Source organism: Brachycentrus maculatus, unplaced genomic scaffold (genome assembly GCF_059751285.1).
Source record: "Brachycentrus maculatus isolate JH-2025_06_01 unplaced genomic scaffold, ASM5975128v1 h1tg000452l, whole genome shotgun sequence".
NCBI lineage: Eukaryota > Metazoa > Arthropoda > Insecta > Trichoptera > Brachycentridae > Brachycentrus > Brachycentrus maculatus.
Window position 1 is genome coordinate 1,090,863 of NW_028281199.1, and position 18,676 is coordinate 1,109,538.

General features: G+C 32.8%; 1 protein-coding gene across 5 annotated transcripts in view; it reads left to right on the top strand.

Moving 5' to 3' along the window:
* The window catches only part of LOC148302443 (uncharacterized), a 194,517-nt gene that overhangs the window by 168,516 nt on the left and 7,325 nt on the right, over positions 1 to 18,676 (top strand). For all 5 annotated transcript variants that reach the window (XM_088271589.1, XM_088271590.1, XM_088271593.1 and 2 more), the window contains exon 10: positions 17,775 to 18,370. In XM_088271589.1, the coding sequence (XP_088127715.1) occupies positions 17,775 to 18,370 (596 nt within the window). The remainder of the gene's footprint in view (positions 1 to 17,774; positions 18,371 to 18,676) is intronic.

The following is an 18,676-nucleotide window of genomic DNA, read 5'->3' on the forward strand; positions in this document are numbered from 1 at the left end:
TGAAAATTTAAAAAATATATATTATCCGAGAAAAAAGCAACGCCGTTCGACCCGGTTACATGTAAACTTCATATTAAACGGTCTTTAATATGAAAAAAAACAGTTAAAGCTACGTTTAATACAATACTAATTCAACTACGAATTTGCTTTCTTTTTAGTATTTTTCGTTTATTGTTTGTATTATTAAATACACGAAAACCATTCCATCTTTAAAGAGTTTTTTGCAAATTTAACAATTATTTTGTACAAAAATTATATAAAACGAATTCTTTTTCTTAAATTTTCATTTTCAACGTGATTGTTGTTTTCTTTGAAGCAATATTAAATAAAATATGTTGACTAAGTATGCATTTTGTTGTATCATTTTAGGTCGTAAAATGTACTATATTCCAGCAAAAGCGGCATATTTTAAATTTAATATTTACCCGCTACAGGGTAAAAAGTGTTGTTTTTGCATTTTGAAGAAAAGGTATTGTTTAATTTTTTTAATATACTTAATATTTTTCAAATGAAGACAAAAACTTTCAAGTTTTACCTAAAAAGATCTGTTGTACAGTAAAAAGTTCAATGATTGGCTTGATAATTATTTTTAATGCAAAATATATTATATTCTTAAACTTTAAAAACGATATCCTGAAAAATCACGCTTTTTGATTTATGACGTTGTTGAAAAGAGCGAGCGAAATATATTACAGTGATCCACAAAGTTAATGCTTTAAATATTCAAAATATCAATTATTAGCAGCTAGCTAATATCTGTATTAATAGGTACCCCTATCGACGTAGATATAAAAATTAAATTTTTTCATGAAATCATTTTGAGGCGGTAATAGGTTGATAATTATTCAATTGCCGTAATATATTATAATTTTCTAACAGACCGTGAAAATTCGACAGGGAATTCACACACGACATGAATATCTTGTGTTTTATAAGAACTTGGCGTGTTTCCCTATTGTGGCGACTCGTAACATCGCAAAATGTGTTGAGATATCATTTTTTCTCTCTTATGAAACATTCTTGCTAATCGAATACTTCCCACAACCACGTCTTATGGCAATTTATAGACATGTTTTTTTAACATTTTGTTTTTTAGATTTTAAAAGATTTTTTTATACGATGCTTTTACAACATTTTGAGTGTGTCCAAATACTTGTTCACAAAATCTGGATTATCTCCAATTACAGGAGTTATTTTCATATTATTTTTTGACATCTCATCAAAGATGAAGAAGAATATGGAAGTCTGGGCATTTACGGGGCTTACGACCGTCATAGGCTGGTTTAAGTGATCACTTTACACACGTGTAACATTCACCAATTCTATCCATTATTGACAACCACACTACTCAAATTCTTGGAAGTTCTATATATATGAACCAATTTAGAAACCTTGTTCATGAATCACTAGAACTTCACTAGAGACATCTATAGGTGAGATGTAAAGAAGCTTTTTATTAAGCTGAAACTCTTATATTAGTATGTGAGATCCGAATCCTGGATTATAATCACACACATGTGGTTGTCAATAATGGGATGGTGAATGTTACACGATGCTTTTTTTTAAATTACCATACATATTTTATATAAATAAATATGAATCGTAGAAAAATGTAATTTAATTGAAATTTGTGTTATATATATAAATATATATATATATATATATATATATATATATATATATATATATATATATATATATATATATATATATATATATATATATATATATATATATATATATATATATATATATATATATATATATATATATATATATATATATATATAAATACATATACATACATGTAAATATACATATATACAAACGACGTAAGCCAAGTGGGAAATGTTTTCCCTTTCAAATTAACAGATAACTTAAATTTACAATAGTCTAACTTCACGCAACACAGAGCGTAACATAACTATAGTTATTTGCCAATTATTACTATGTATATAATTTATATTCGAGGTTTTTACTTGTGGTTTTTTGAAACCTACAATGATATTAACTATGGATTTACCGTGATTACTTTAGACGATTACTGATTGATCACTGATTATCTAATCATATGTGCCAGATAATCACTGACAACATTATTATCACGAATCACGACTCGTGATGGATGGTTGATTCCCCAGACACGACACGTTAAGTCTATGCTGGTGATATTACGGTAACGAATGGCAAGGCGTTGACCGAAGATCTATAATGTGTACTGTAAATTGTGCTGATGAACACTTTTGTAAGGTAATTTTAACAAACGACGCATCAAAGCCATATTTATATGTTTTTATTTGTATACATTTATTGAAATCACAATTTATACATATTTCGAATTTTTTTTGCAGAGATCCACCAAGCAAATATATTCATAATTTACACAATAGTTAAAAAATCAATAATATCATTGTTCTTCTTTAACTACTTATATAATATACGTCAAAGCGAATAATTTTGACCAAGAAAATGTGATCCATGTGTGATTTCTCCTAGAAATTTCACTCATGAACTACATGATGTTTTAGAAACTTTAAACATAAAGAGTAAACTACTAATGTGCAAAGGCAAATAGCCGCAAGTTAACGACTGTAGTTTTGAGATAAACGAGTTTAAAATTAAAGTTATATGATGCTTTTTGCCAAAACATGTATCAAATTAATACAATTTTGCATATCATATAGTTTTGATAATGAATATCTCGGTAAAGGAAAGAGATAGAGAAAAGTCTGTTATTGAATATGAATAGAAGCTAGTTATAAGAAAGCTTTGAGCCGTGTTACGCCAAACAGCCGCAACTTGAGTTACGACTATTTGCCTTTACACATTAGACTAAACCCGCTCACAATTAGGATTACGCTATAAACTTATGAAGTTGGAGCGTTGTAGTGCCATGATAAGCAGTGTTGCATTAGCCGCTACTAGATTTCAGAGTCAATTAGACGTTAGGTAATTCAAAAAATACTACTTTTAAGTTTCTAAATGTTTTTATCAGCATGTGAAAATACAAACTCTGTATTTTCAGACAATTTGCATCTTATTATTTTGATAAGAATATTTGTAGTTTTTGAAACTAGTGTTTATATGAGTAAAAGTTGAAATAATGAATACATTGAATAATATGTTAAGAAACTCATAAGTGGTCTTATATTTTACAAAAGTTTTATGTTCGTAATCAAATCATCATGTTATTCCATAAAGTTAACGCCAAACGAATAAATAATAAAGCTCTTATTATTGTTTAATTAACACAAAAAATCTACATTATTACATGGAACATTATTACACGGAAACATGGAACTGGCAAAGGAAGGATGAAAGCAGAGTGAACGCTGTTGAAATGCGCTCCGAATGTGTCTCGACGAATGTGTGGAAAATCATTGTATGAAAGAATTAAAAACGACGATATAAGAAAGGAATATAAGGCTGAACGAGGAATAATTGAAAACATTAGGAAGAGTTCTTTGCGGTGGTATGGACATGTGGAGCGAATGGATAACGAAAGAATGACTAAGAAAATATATGTGGCGAATGTGAGAGGGAAAACAGAACGTGGACGACCGAAAAAGACTTGGCACGATCAGATCAATCAGAACCTAAAATCTGGCGGTGTCAAAAGTCTGCGTAATCGGAGGGCATGTATGACTAGATGTATGGACGTGAAGGGGGCGAGGAGTGTATGTCAGGACAGAAGAGTGTGGCGTTCCATCCTCTCTGCCTACCCCTGCGGGGAAACGGTGTGATGGTAGTAGTAGTAGTAGTATACCAAGTTCTATACATAAGTTCCACTGTCCCATTCAAAAAGTCAACAACAATTATGTCCATATCTTTCACTATCTATGTTAAAATGTCAAAAAATGTAAAAATAAATCCTATGTGGAGAAAACCCAATTTATGGGCATTTTTTGCGGAGATCCTCACCAAAACGTTACATTTCCATTATAAATGATTTTTAGTTATCAGGAATTCTAGCTTGTAAAATTGTTGCGTTTTGGTGCGATTTAATGATTTCATTTTGATTTAACACAGGATTGGTCACTTTTTGTGACAACTTTAGTAAAGATTTCGATAGAATATAGTAAACAGGACAGATTTAAAAACAAAACAAGTTTTGCTCAAAAAAATTTTTCATTCCTTGCGCCAAAAATATTTAATTTGCTGCCCGAAACCATTAAGATTTCCAGGAGTGATCAGGTCTTTAAGAACAGTGTCCGTCGATGGTTGCTTAGCATTGGAAGGGACAAGGTAGAAAGTGAATCAATTAAAGTCCAGGTGTAATTATCTTTTTGAAAAACCTTTAAACTGTAAATTATTTTTGTATCTCGTGTATGTTATGTTTATAATCTAATAATTAAAAAAATATATTATTAAAAAATTTAAAAATAATATAAAAATTGTATTAACATGTTAGTATTCGGCTCAACACAGGCCATGCCTAAATAGCTGTAATACGTATAATAAATGCATGTATGTATGTATATTTGCATGGTTTTTGTGTAATATTGGAAATGCAACTTTTTGGTGAGGACCTCAATATTTGGACGTTGTGAACAATACATTTTGGCTACTCGAGATTTGTATTTTTGACCGTTTTTTTACGGCGAAAGAAGATATAAATATATGGTTACAATAATTACGATAGAATATTTCAACTTCCGCGTGTTATTGTTTTAGTAACAATAAAATCTCCAGAGTACTCAACTTTCCGTTATGTGTGTTTACTTAATACCGATTTTATAAAATACAATAAGAAAATTATAGCGTGGGAAGAGTAAATTTCGAGAAAATGTTATAAGACACGTTGAAGAAGTGGTGATTAAGATTATTTTATTATTATTTTCCATTTCACTATGACTAGACAATTTTATGTAACATTTCGTGGAAATTCTTTTGTATGAATGTAAAAAAAGATATATTTTATAAGTGCAGCATTTTATTTTTATATTATTTTTTGACATCTCATCAAAGATGAAGAAGAATATGGAAGTCTGGGCATTTACGGGGCTGACGACCGTCATAGGCTGGTTTAAGTGATCACTTTACACACGTGTAACATTCACCAATTCTACCCATTATTGACAACCACACTACTCAAATTCTTGGAAGTTCTATATATATGAACCAATTTAGAGACCTTGTTCTTGAATCATTAGAATTTCACTAGAGACATCTATTGGTGAGATGTAAAGAAGCTTTTTTATTAAGCAGAAACTCTTATATTAGTGGTGTGGTTGTCAATAATGGGTAGAATTGGTGAATGTTACACGTGTGTAAAGTGATCACTTAAACCAGCCTATGACGGTCGTCAGCCCCGTAAATGCCCAGACTTCCATATTCTTCTTCATCTTTGATGAGATGTCAAAAAATAATATGAAAATAACTCCTGTAATTGGAGATAATCCAGATTTTGTGAACAAGTATTTGGACACACTCAAAATGTTGTAATTTTATTTTTATGTACAACATTTTGAGTGTGACCAAATACTTGTTCACAGATCTGGATTATCTCCAATTCGGAGTTTTTTTTAATATTTTTTGACATCTCAACAGAAAGAAGGATTTGTAAGTCTGGGTATTTATGGGGCTTATGACGTCATAGGCTTGTTTAAGTGATCACTCTCCACACTTGTAATATTTACCAATTCTCCCATGACCACACTCAAATTCTTGTAAGTTCTATACATACTTATATGATTTCGAAGCATTGTACTTGAATCTCTAGAATTTTCACCAAAGACATCTATTGGTGAGATGAAGAAGCTTTTTTACTAAGCAGAAACTCTTATATTTGTATGTGAGGTCCGAATCCTGGACTATAATCACACACACGAACAAGTATTTGGAAACACTCAAAATGTTGTGTATAGTCTTTTTCGTTTTGATAGATATCATTACTCACGTATATTATAAACTAACTAACTAACTAACCATCACGCTGCTTCCCCGCAGGGGTAGGGAGAGAGAATAGAACGCCACACCACTCTGTATTTGCAAACATTCTTCGCCTCTTCCACGTTCATGCATCTCCTCATACATACCCGCCAATTATTACGACTCGTAACCTGACCGCTTTCCAGTATTTGGCACACCTGATAGTGCCCAGTTTTTCTCGGTCTTCTTTGGCTCCTTTTTCCAACAACATTCGCCTCATAAGTTTGTTTTGCCCTTCTTTCCGCACTCATTCGTTCTACATGTCCAAACCATCTCAACGCGCCTTTCTTAATTTTATCGATAAAGCTTATCTCAGCTTTGCATTCCTTCCTTATAGTATAAAGTGCAATAAAATATTTCATTTGTTTGCAAAAATAATATATGTATTTTGATAGAAAACTGCATAAGGATTATAGGGTGAATGAAGGATGGCTTTTGAAGCGGAAAAACACCGACTCACTTATCCGCAAAACGGATAATTGGATTAACGAAGCAATGAAGTTTTCCTAAAGCAGATAAGATGGCGCGCCTTGATCTGTAGATTTGAAGTCGTCATGGCAGCGGTTTCTGTAATTAAGCATATTAATAATACGATACGTTCGTACTCAAGTCGTGTATATAGTGTGTTGGGGATAAAATGCTCTATAGCAGGGATGGCCAACCTGTGACGAGCGAGTCACTAAGCGACACACTACACATTTGAAGTGACACACGCATAAATTAAATAAAAAAATAATGACGTACAAAAATGTTTTTTTTTTCTTTATTTTAAATTCTTTTTGATTTTCAAAATACATTTTAATTTCAAGTACAAAAAATATATAATATTAATACAAAAACAAGATCCTACAAAGGCATGACCTGTGTGTGGGTATATATTTTATTTAAGGTTATAATAAAAGGCACTGGCAAGAATACAATTGATATCAGAGATAAAAATAAATAAAACATGCTATTTTAAACTACAAATACTTGATTTTAACAGAAAAACAAACAATCATAAAGATGAAAATGATAAAAGTTAGCAAATATGTACTTAATCACTTATACATTTAAAAGAATTTGGTGTTTTATTATATGACCTTGAAATGTAGTTGCATTGAGAGATGTATTTATCTCCATGTTGAACACAACAACAAAATACATCATTATCAATATTCTTAACTATAATAAGCGGAAAAATCTCACCCCCATTGAAGATTTTTTCCGATTTTGAAACCTGTGAAAACTCTTCCATATGAAAGTGCTATGCTGAACAAGTTGTTTGAAAAGGGAATGACCTGATCGGGAGTTGAAATTGAGACGTAATGTATGGTAGTCAGATGTGCTAGCCACGATTGCACAATTAAAAATCTTCCTTTAAAGTAGATATTACTGAATGTGCTTTTTGGATTCGAACACTTTAAAGCTAATCGCGCCAAACAGTGCAAAAAATTGCGCATTGCATATTTGATTGACTTCAAAAACTCAAGCTGGAGAGAAGTAAACTAACTAGCTAACTAACCATCACGCCACTTCCCCGCAGGGGTAGGCAGGGAGAATCGAACGCGACACTAGTTTGAATTTGCACAAAATAGTTTAATAATATCCATGGGTTTTTAAAGTTGCTACGAGTAAAATACTATCTTGGATATAAGAGACCGAAGCATAAGAGAAACTTCTTTAAAAGAAAGCTCACTTAAATACCGCAACTAGCAAGGCCTTGTTAGTTGAGGTTTTCTATTTAACTATTTTTTTTATTGAATTATTTTTTTTTACAAAATACATATTTAAATATACAAAATAGTTGGTAAAAATACAAAATATTGAAAATATAACTTTTAACCTCTCTAATAAAGTAGATACTTGTGTTTACTGAGGGAGTTCGTTTTACTTTTTTTTATAAACAAAGCAAATTATAACAAAGTAAATGAAATGAATAAAAAAAATATTCTTTGGTATGGAGTTTAGGTTGGGGTGAATCTTTTATGTTTTTTAAATTTAGTTTTAAAGGTTTGATAATTTTTAAAGATTTTACGTTTTTCGGAAGTTTCCACTAAACTTAGGAAACTGACGAACTGCCCAAATAAAATGTTATCCTTCTCTGGTGTGTAGTGTGTGGTGTGTGGCATGTATGACGCTCGTGGCTCGTAGCACGAGACAAGAGGAATGGCGGCTTTCTCTTCCGCGCCATGAAACATCTGGGTAGGAACTGAGCAGATCACTGCCCCTATACGCTTCTGCATACTCTTATCCGCTAATCCTTTCTCGGCAGCGTGTACCTCGCTTTTTTGCACTTTTAATAATCAAACGCGAATCGATTTGGTCCAATTATTGCCACAAAAAACGGTGATTGTCAGTAATCTGATGGATTGTCATTTCAGTATCTACATCGACTGTTCAATCTTCTATTTCCTCAGTTGCATTTAGTGGAGCATAAGATAGCAATGAATTTATTCAGTAATAGATTTTTTTAATACTACTCATGATTCAAAGTAGCATTGAAAATATTGTCTAAAAACTTCAGTACACATCGCGCGCACAGACTATGAGACTGCGCCGCGCAGGCCTGCCAACTTGACGACTAACGCACTTGCTAGTCTGAAGAATGAAAGATCAGGGCAGGTTTTCACACTGTTGATTTAAGTAGAACCAGGGTTTTTTTTTTAATTTTTAAGAAATATTGGTGTTTTTATTATTTTCAAAAATATTTCAATTTCGTACTATTTCTGTGAACCTAAGCGGCTTATTATTAGAAATAGGCATCAAATTGCGGTAGAGGGGTTCGAACCGAGAAACTCTGACTTAAGAGTCCGCGACACTAACCACGGGACCACAACCCGACACTTATTTTTTTATTTTCATAATCAATTAGACGTAACGAGGTTTGCGCTTACGTACAATCTATATTTATATAATTCTCCAAAATGATAATATATGGTATGTAATAAACATTTTTTTTAGTAAAAAGCTTGAGATGAAGTGAGTTCCGGTACCTTTTTTGTTCAAAAGAAACCCTGTGTAGTACAAATATGAATATATTTTTGGTTGGTTGGAAGATATTGTTTTTTAGTAATAAGCCCGCCAATGTACTTATTTATTTTCTGTACATGAAGTTTAAGTAAATAAATAAATGAAATAAAAATTAAAAATTCAATTTTGTTATGAAATACAATATAACATCCGATTTGTTTTGTAAAACGTCCAATTTAAAGTAAAAAAAACCTGAATATTAAATTATAATTTGAAAGAATCACGTATATTGGCACCTACATAAAATCATTGTGCTCTATTCAGCATCAGCGTTTAGTAAATGATCGCGCATTACTCGGTCTGATATGTTGAAGCAACAACACATGCTGCACAAATGTTTCTTATTCAGGGAAATAATAATTTCATATCACGTTCCTATTTCTTGAGTGCATAAAATTTTCATCGTCGTTTTCGCTTCCGTTCAGTAACTGCAGATTTCTGTTCGTAATCTGTTTTCAAACTTATTTCTGTCGTCAACACAAAGTGTTAAAATACATAAAGGAAATATTGATTGCTTCCCGTAAAATATACGTCACAGAGGATAGGTTTTTCAATCATTTTTTTCCAAAAATATTATGCATTAAAAGGCATAAAATATTTTCTTCTTCTTCTTCTTCTTTTTGTAGATCTAAGGATCTGTTTGTGCCTCCGCTTGTCGCTCTTGGGATGTTGACTTCTAGCTATCATTCCACCTTTTTGGAGGTCTGCCCGGGGGTCTGCGTCCTTCAGGGTTTCCTTGAAGGGCGATACGTGGAAGTCTGTCTTCTGACATTCATTTGACATATAATATACAATACAATATAACACAAAAAAAAACAATTCCTCCGGCCTGCAACTTTATATGGAAGATAACGTTTTAACAACGTAGTGTAGAAAACTTTGGCTTTACTTGGATTTGGTAAAAAATTATATGACTTTCTAACAACAACGGATTTAAAAATGACAGTCATTAGAAATAAAAGTTTAAAAAATAAGGTTAAAGTTACCCATACGTAGTTAAATAATAAACTTGAGTTATCGATTCAACTAGATAGTGTAGACAGCTTCAAATTTACTAGTGGACTTCATTTTGAATGATTTTTAGCATTTCTTAACCATATTTCAGAAAGATAAAGTTCCCGAAAAATACTTAATGTATAAGTATTTGTTTTCTTATCGAAGAGCAGTCAAGTCAAAATTATACATGACATGGAATCACAGGCTTGTCATATTGTCAGAAAGATAAAATTCCGAAAAATAATTCATGTATATTTGTTATTTTACCGAAGAGAAGACAAGTCAAAGTTATACATGACATGGAATCCCTGGCTTGTCATATTGTCAGAAAGATAAAATTCCGAAAAATGATTCATGAATATTAGTTTTTTAAGAGAAAAAATTTAATTTATATATGACACGGCTTCAATCATTAAATAATCCCGAGAATGTTGTTTTTTAAACGATTTTCGCCATATCGCTTTTTTGTTTTATCGCGATTTTTCACGGCTGCTTGCTAGTAAAAAGGTAAACTATATAATTACAAAAGTGGGCCAAAATATGATGAAAAATTATCGTCGAGATTGAATTTTAAAATCTTGTTAATATTTCAATTGGAATATATCAATAATAATATGAATATGCACCATCTCTCTGCTTTCCCCTACCATTTCTAATCCATCTCGCGATGTAGGGAGATTCCTCTCCGTACAATCACTTTAGTGGTCCGCTGCAACTCTCGCGGTGAACAGCGTGCGATGAAGACATCTTGGATAACTGTAAATTTTTATAATCGGCAATGATCTGAAATCCGCGAGCGCGAAAAATTACTGAAGTTTTAATTACATGAATAATTTCGGCGTTTTTGTGCATTTGTGAAAGTGATAAAAGTGATTAAAATATTTTACGCTTTAAGCTTTAAGCTGTGATACCCACTTTTTTTTTTAAACAGCAAATGGTTAGTTATTTTAAATAAGTGATTTTTTATTGATATTTATTTAATATAATTGCATTTTTTTATACAATTTCTATACATTTCTTCTTACAATATTTTGAGTGTATCCACACATTTGTTCACAAATCTGGATTATTTTCGGAGTTCGGAATTATAGGAGTTATTTTTCATATTATTTTTTGTCAGAATATAATATGAAAAATTTACTGGTCAAATTATAAGCTAAAATAATAAAAATGAAAATGATATTTTCTGGCGTTTCTCATGTATGTGACTATAATCATGTTTTCGGACTTTACATACTGATAAAAGAGTTTCTGCCCAATAAAAAAGTTACTTTTCATCTCCCCAACAGATGTCTCTAGTGAAGTTCTAGTGATTTAAGAAAAATGTTTCAAAATTGGTTCATATATATAGAACTTTCGAGAATTTGAGTAGTGTGGTTGTCAATAATGGGTAGAATTGGTGAATATTACACGTGTGTGAAGTGATCACTTAAACCAGCCTATGACGATCGTCAGCCCCGTAAATACCCAGACTTCCATATTCCTTTTTATCTTTGATGAGATGTTAAAAAAACATTTCTAATTAATACAATCTGCTCTCCAAAAAACTCTTGTGCTTTTCTTTTTTTTATAGTATCATGTTATACGAGTACATTTTAATAACATATTTGTCTATATTACAGGGGAACATATATGTACATATATTTATGCGGTACGTGGGAGTTATTGTGTTTAGTTTTCTATTGTATAGTCTGTATATGTTTATGGTATTCGTTCAGTTTCTTTTCAGGGTGTTACTTTGTGTATTACCACTTTTTTAAAACACTTATTCTGTCTACCGGTTTCGAGAGTGTTTTATTACCATACCACAAAGTTCCATGCTAAAGCATACAAAATATAAACAAAATAAAATCCATCAAATGAAAATTCAGGTTTTCAGGTTTCCTTTTCAGTTTTTGGAGAAATGATGTTCCTTCATGTTTGATACAATTACTTCGAAATTGGGACTTTTTGATGTAAACACAAAGCATAATGAGATTAATGATATACGAGTATGTATGAGTTCCTACAAACTTTGTGGTTAGAGATTTATAGAATGCTATACATAATACGTACATAAATAAACATTGAAAAAAAAATTCTACCAGTTTTGAGATGTACCCGTCTCTTCGTCAGAACAATCAGTGCACTAGCATGAAAACAACACTATACACACTACCATTGCACTATCCACCCTCTTACACCCACACAAAATACTAACCACATGCGTTTTTTGTCTGTCCGACGACTATTTGCGCTAACGGTGTCTATCAAAAGAAGTTGAAGGATCTGTTGATTGAAAAGAATGGGAGGGGCTAATCAAGTGATGACAATTCGCTCACTCCTTTCAAGAACGTCATAAATAAAAAATCGTCAATTTTCAGTTCCGCATGTTTTCGGAATGCCCAGAAAATATACTATATCCCAGCAAAAGCGGCATATTTTTAGATTAATATTTACCCGCTACAGGGCAGAAAGTGTTGTTTTTGCATTTTGAAGAAAATGTATTGTTTAATTTTTTTTTTAATATACTAAATATTTTTCAAATGGAGAAAAAACCTTCAGGTTTTACCTAAAAAGATCTGTTGCACAGTAGAAAGTTCAATAAGTGGCTTGATATTTATTTTTAATACACTATTTTATATTTTTAAACTTTAAAAACGTTCTCCTGAAAAATCAAGTTTTTCGATTTATGACGTTCTTGAAAGGAGTGAGCGAATTATCAACTTTCAACGTCAAAAATTAGAAGACTATATAGAGAATAAAAAACAGGAATATTTTTAGGATTAACTAACCAACTAACTAACCTTCAGTTCTATTCTCTCTGCTTCCAAGCGGGGGAAGCAGAGAGAATAGAACGCCACACCAATATGTTTTTACAAAAAAAATTCGCCTCTTCCACATTCATGCAACTCCTCGTATATACCCGCCGATTATTCCGTCTGACCTGACAGCTTTCAAGTATTTGACGTACTTGCTTTCCGATAATAAAAATAGTTTAAACTATTTATTTATTATTATTCATTTGACATTTTTACCACTGTATCTTTATCAACAAAAAAATGTTTGACTAAGAGATGATTGTCAAATTCGAAAAAATGTACGTGTCGAAAAGGTACTTTAAAATCTAAATATGTGGATATAACTTTTAAAAACTCCGACCACAAAATTGATCCTTGTAATATAAAAAAAGGATATATCGCTCACTCCTTTCAAGAATGTCATAAATCAAAAATCGTCAATTTTCAGTTGTGCATGTTTTCAGAATGCCCAGAAAATGTACTATATCCCAGCAAAAGAGGCATATTAGCTTAATATTTACCCGCTACAGGGCAGAAAGTGTTGTTTTTGCATTTTGAAGAAAAGGTATTGTTTAATTATTTTTTTTTTAAATACTAAATATTTTTCTAACGGAGAAAAAACCTTCAGGTTTTACCTTAAAAGATCTGTTGCACAGTAAAAAGTTCAATAAGTGGCTTGATATTTATTTTTAATACATTGTATTATATTTTTAAACTTTAAAAACGTTCTCCTGAAAAATCAAGTTTTTTGATTTATGACGTTCTTGAAAGGAGTGAGCGATATGTGTCGCCTACTTTCAAAATCCGCCAGATCGAATTTTATAAGATTTAAAAATAAATACTCTATCGGAATGCTAATTGTGGGTTTTATTGTTTAAAATATTTTAATACTTGAAAACCCTGCTAAAAATACTTAAAAACTGCGTTGTCTTTCAAATTCCGATATATTCATAAAACTTGCCTTCTGACCCATATCGGCCAATCAGAGAGCGGGGATAGGTCAAAAATTAAGATGACGTCATTTTCGGTTTGTGTCTCTTGTTTTTTTCTTAAATACTGAAAAAATTCCAAAAATAGGAAAATTCTCTATTTCATAATATTTCATCTTAAGATAGACAAATCTTTGAAACATAAATGTTACCGGGAGAATTTTGATTTTTTTGTAAAATCGACTTACATGGATCTGGCGGATTTTGAAAGTAGGCGACACATATTATGTTTACTTACCGAAATATTATCTGTATAAATATATAAATATATATGGAAAATATAAGATTTAGTGGCTTTGTGCACTACTTACAAAATATATATTTGAAAAAAAAACTGGATAATCAAACGCTTCTGGGGTTTTTTTGTAAAGTTTAGAAAGGTGATCTTGCATTGCTTTCGAAAACTTTGCTGTGTCTGGAAAGTTACTTGTTTTTAATTTTAGGCGTGATTGTAAATTTTTGTCGTTTTTTTTATCGTATAATTTGTTCTGATACACTTACATCGTGGAAGTGAAGTCTGAATTAAAAAGACGGAAATGCCTGAAAAAAATAATCGCTCCATATTCTTATACAGCAATCACTTCGCGTGATATTTTCTCAGAGCTTTATATAACTAGTCTTTTAGATTTGCTGATTATTTTTGAAGAATCCCTTAGATTTTCATTATTTGATTCGGCAGTCACTTTGTGGTAAAATCTATCCGTTTTTAATTTAAGTTTTACTTAGTAAATACCACTATTTCTTATAATCTATTGTGACATGTGTTTCGATGAATTCCGCATCATTTTCAAACACCGTATTATACTAACATTTTCAATTTGAGTTTCACTTTTAAAATCTGCATCGAAACACGTGTTACAATAGATTTTAAGAAAAAGTGGTATTTATTAAGTAAAACTTGAATTGACCAAGACCAAAGAGAACAGAGAGAGAGAGAGAGAGAGAGAGAGAGAGAACGTTGAGATAGGTACTGCGTTATCGGAGGAAACGTTATAGGGGATTTAAGTTTTAAATTGTATATTTACATTTGAACCAGTGGAATTGCCTAAAATGAGTCATTATAAATTTTTAAAAAAAACTTTTAACCCCTTTAACGTTCCTTCCGATAACGCGGTACTTATCTCAACGTTATAGGAGGGGTTACTGCAAATGATTTTTTGAACAAATGCAAATGCGAACATTGAACGAAATTGAACAAAAGAGATGTAACATATCGCACCCCTAGATAAAAAGAGTATCAACTCAAAAAAAACTGTTTTTTCAGGAGAGATGAAAAACGTATAGTTATGTCGCTTTATGTAATATAAATTTTCGGTTTTCTTTTATGAATTGACAATGCCTGCTTAATAATATATACGATAAAATATTTCATCCTAACTAACTAACTAACCATCGTGCCGCTTCCCCGAAGCGGTAGGAAGAGAGAATCGAACTCTTTTTTTCACCAAAAGGAACATATAGTGCTATATTTTGAAGAATATTTCAGATATTTAATAAAAACACAAATACTTCTGTTCTTAAAAATAAATAAATAAATAAAAAATATTGACAAATCGAAAAAATTGATACATGCGTCTTCGTTTGTAGAATCCGAATAAGTGATTATCTTAAATCATAATTTTTGAGTTGATATAGTTTTGATCTAGGTTTGCGATAGGTATGTGTAACTGTTACTTTTTTGGTACCTACGTACTCCACGCTTGTATTATAGGTTTTAATATAAATTTATATTTATGACTAATAACTACCGCATTAAATAACTACCTACATGTATGTACTCTTACGAGTGCATAGGTAGCTAATGTGTAGATAAATGGTGGTGTCTCGATGCCACCTACTCGATTATCGACATGTTTTGGCCAATAATGGCTGTCTCATCTGACCGGTTCCACTTTTTCTCTTTTCCATTTAATCGATATCTGGTTCGGTTCCATACTTACCCCTCGGGCATCAATAACAACATTACTTTCTGCTGTTTTAGTGTTTGTTTCACTACATGAACCGGTTCATTTTTTACACCCACGACTCGTCGTTTTTCAGAACATACATACATGAATGTGGAAGAGGCGAATAATGTTTGCCAAGACAGGGGGTATGGCGTTCTATTATCTCTGCCTGCCCCTGCGGGGAAGCGGTGTGATGGTTAGTTAGTTAGCTAGTTAGTCATACCGTTTTTCAATAGATCATTTTGGATAAAAACCTTTTTTTCTAAATATTTTCGACATATCAACATAGGTGAAGAGAAATATGGAAGTCTGGGTGTTTACATGGTTTACGACACGTCATAAGCTGGCCTAACGATGACAGGCGCCGTGGCGTAGTTGGGTAGACTGGCGTCGTGGGTTCGATTCCCGCCTTTTGCAAAATAAATTCAAGAAAGATTTATTTTCAATTGGTGTGTATATGTGATGTGTTTTTCACATTTACCTTCCATATCCTTAATGTTCTACCTCAAGACAAGCCTAGTAAGCAAGTAAAGAGGCTTTAGGGGTTATTCTTTTTTAAATTATTGTAAAAAAATTAAAAACTGATTAATTTATACACTTGTAACATTCACCATTCTACCCATGATCGACAACAACCCTACTCAAATTTAAAAAAAAATAGAGTAGTATGGTTGTCAATCATTATACGCCGCTTTTGATTTTGAAGATTTGAGTCAGCAGTCACTTTTTGGTGATATCTATCCATTTTTACCAAATAAAAATTTTAATTCGAACTCCTATTTTAGGAATTTTAATAATGTGTTCTCCATAATACGAGGATTCAATTCACAACTTCATTTATGTGTATGAAAGAAATACATATAGTGTACCTGTAACTTTAAAATCTAAAAAACTTGCATGGAAATAATTTTGTAATTTCTTTATTTATTTTTTGGTAAAAAAAAATAAGGCAAGAGTACCAACCTACCAGTTAAATTGTTGAATATATGGTATATGGAATTCAAAAATATTTTGAGTTTTTTTATGTCTTCCATTTTCTTTAAATAATAGTAACATTCACTACGTTTCTGGATGAAAGTGATGTCGAATTAGATTTTATAATCACATTTCGTTATATACCGGACAGGTTTACAAGTATCGATTTAATAGCATAGCAGAGCTTCAATTTATCATCGTATAAGTGCCCTAATATCGTACCCATAACGCCCTGTGTATTTAACTATCCGTTAATTATATTAGAATACATTATAAGTACCTACTTTGAGTTCAACTAAGACCATTTATGAACGTTTCTCGCGAATTTATCATAAATACCAGAGTGATAAAGAAAGTAAATTTGATATTCGCATTGCCTGGAGAGAAAAAAACATACAACATTTTGAGTGTGTCGAAATACTTGGTCACAAATCTAAATTATTCTGAGTTATTCGAGCAATATGTTTCGAATTTGAACAAAATATATATGTATATAGAAGTTCCAAAAAATCGAGTAGTTTAGTTATCAATCATGGGTAGAATTGATGGATGTTAATGTTAAATGATCACTTAAACCAGCCTATGACGGTCGTAAGCCCCGTAAATGCCCTAACTTCTATATTCTTCTTCATCTATGTTGAGATGTCAAAAAATCTTCTTCTTTCTGGCTACATCCCAACTTATTGTTGTACTTTGTAGACTACTTGGGTCAGCTCTCCTCGTCCTCGGCTTGTAGGTCCTTCTGTCATGGACAACGTCCCTAGGACAAGCCTTCAAATCACGTTATCTTTATGCAGCATCCATGTTTTTTTTGTTCTGCCTCTAGATATCTTTCGAGGAAGATCCGTTGCAGTCGCCTGGTTTACAATATATTCAGGTTATCTACTTCCATCCCAACCATTTCAATTGCCTTTCCTCTAGCTTACTATTGATGCCTATTACAATTGCGTGAACTCTTTATTTTGTCTCTAAGGGACACTGCAGCTTACCATCTAAGCATTCGCATTTCAGGAGTTTCGGATAAATAATACTGGTGAGATGGTTTAAGAAAATCATCCAATCATGTTATCTTTCTGTCATAGATGTCAAAAAATAAAATGAAAACTAAATAAATATTCTTTAAAAGACTTTTTTTCTTTTTGTAGAAACGTACACGGAGCGGGCCCGCTCCGGCACGCCCAACCTCGTGAACAAGCAGCTCGTCCTCCCGTTCGTCCCGCCCAGCTTCCCGCAGTCCGGCGACTCCAACCGCCTCATCAAGCCGTCCGAGTACCTGCGCTCCATCGGCGACCGGCGCGCGTCCGCCGCCTCCTCCAAGCACTCCTCGGACGCGGAAGACAACTACATGGTCGTCTCCCAGCCCGAGCGCTGCTGCAGCGAGGGCCCGCCCCCGCCGCCGCCGCCGCCGCCCGCCGCCCCTGCGCCGCCGGCCGAGGAGAGGCACCAGCCGCTCTCGGCCATCAGCATCAGGGACCTCAATAGCGTGCGCCTGCGCAGGACCGACAAGATGCTGGCCTCCAAGACCCTCTCGGCCCCCGTGAGGAGCGTCAGCATGCAGTGCCTGGCTACCGAGCCCTTCCAGGCGCAGAAGACGGACTTAATAGCCGAGCTCAAGATGTCCAAAGACATCACCGGGATCAAGAAGATGAAAGTGGAAAGGGCCAAGATGGAGAATATGGTGGACAAGGAGGTGTACTCCGAGTTCACTAAGCAGTTCACCGCTAACAACTTCGTGGAGAAGGTGAGTGGATTTTCATCTTGGTCAGTTTTAACCTTCGCTTAGTCACACTGACCGTCAGCAGGCCAGAACCTAAGTGCATATCGCTCACTCCTTTCAACAACGTCATATATCAAAAATCATCAATTTCCCGTTGTGCATGTTTTCAGAATGCCAGAAAATGTACTATATCCCAGCAAAAGCGGCATATTTTTAACTTAATATTTACGGTCTTTGAAAATGATGCGGAATGCATCGAAACACGTGTCACAGTAGATTTTAAGAAATAGTGGTATTTACAAAGTAAAACATTAATTAAAAATCAATATT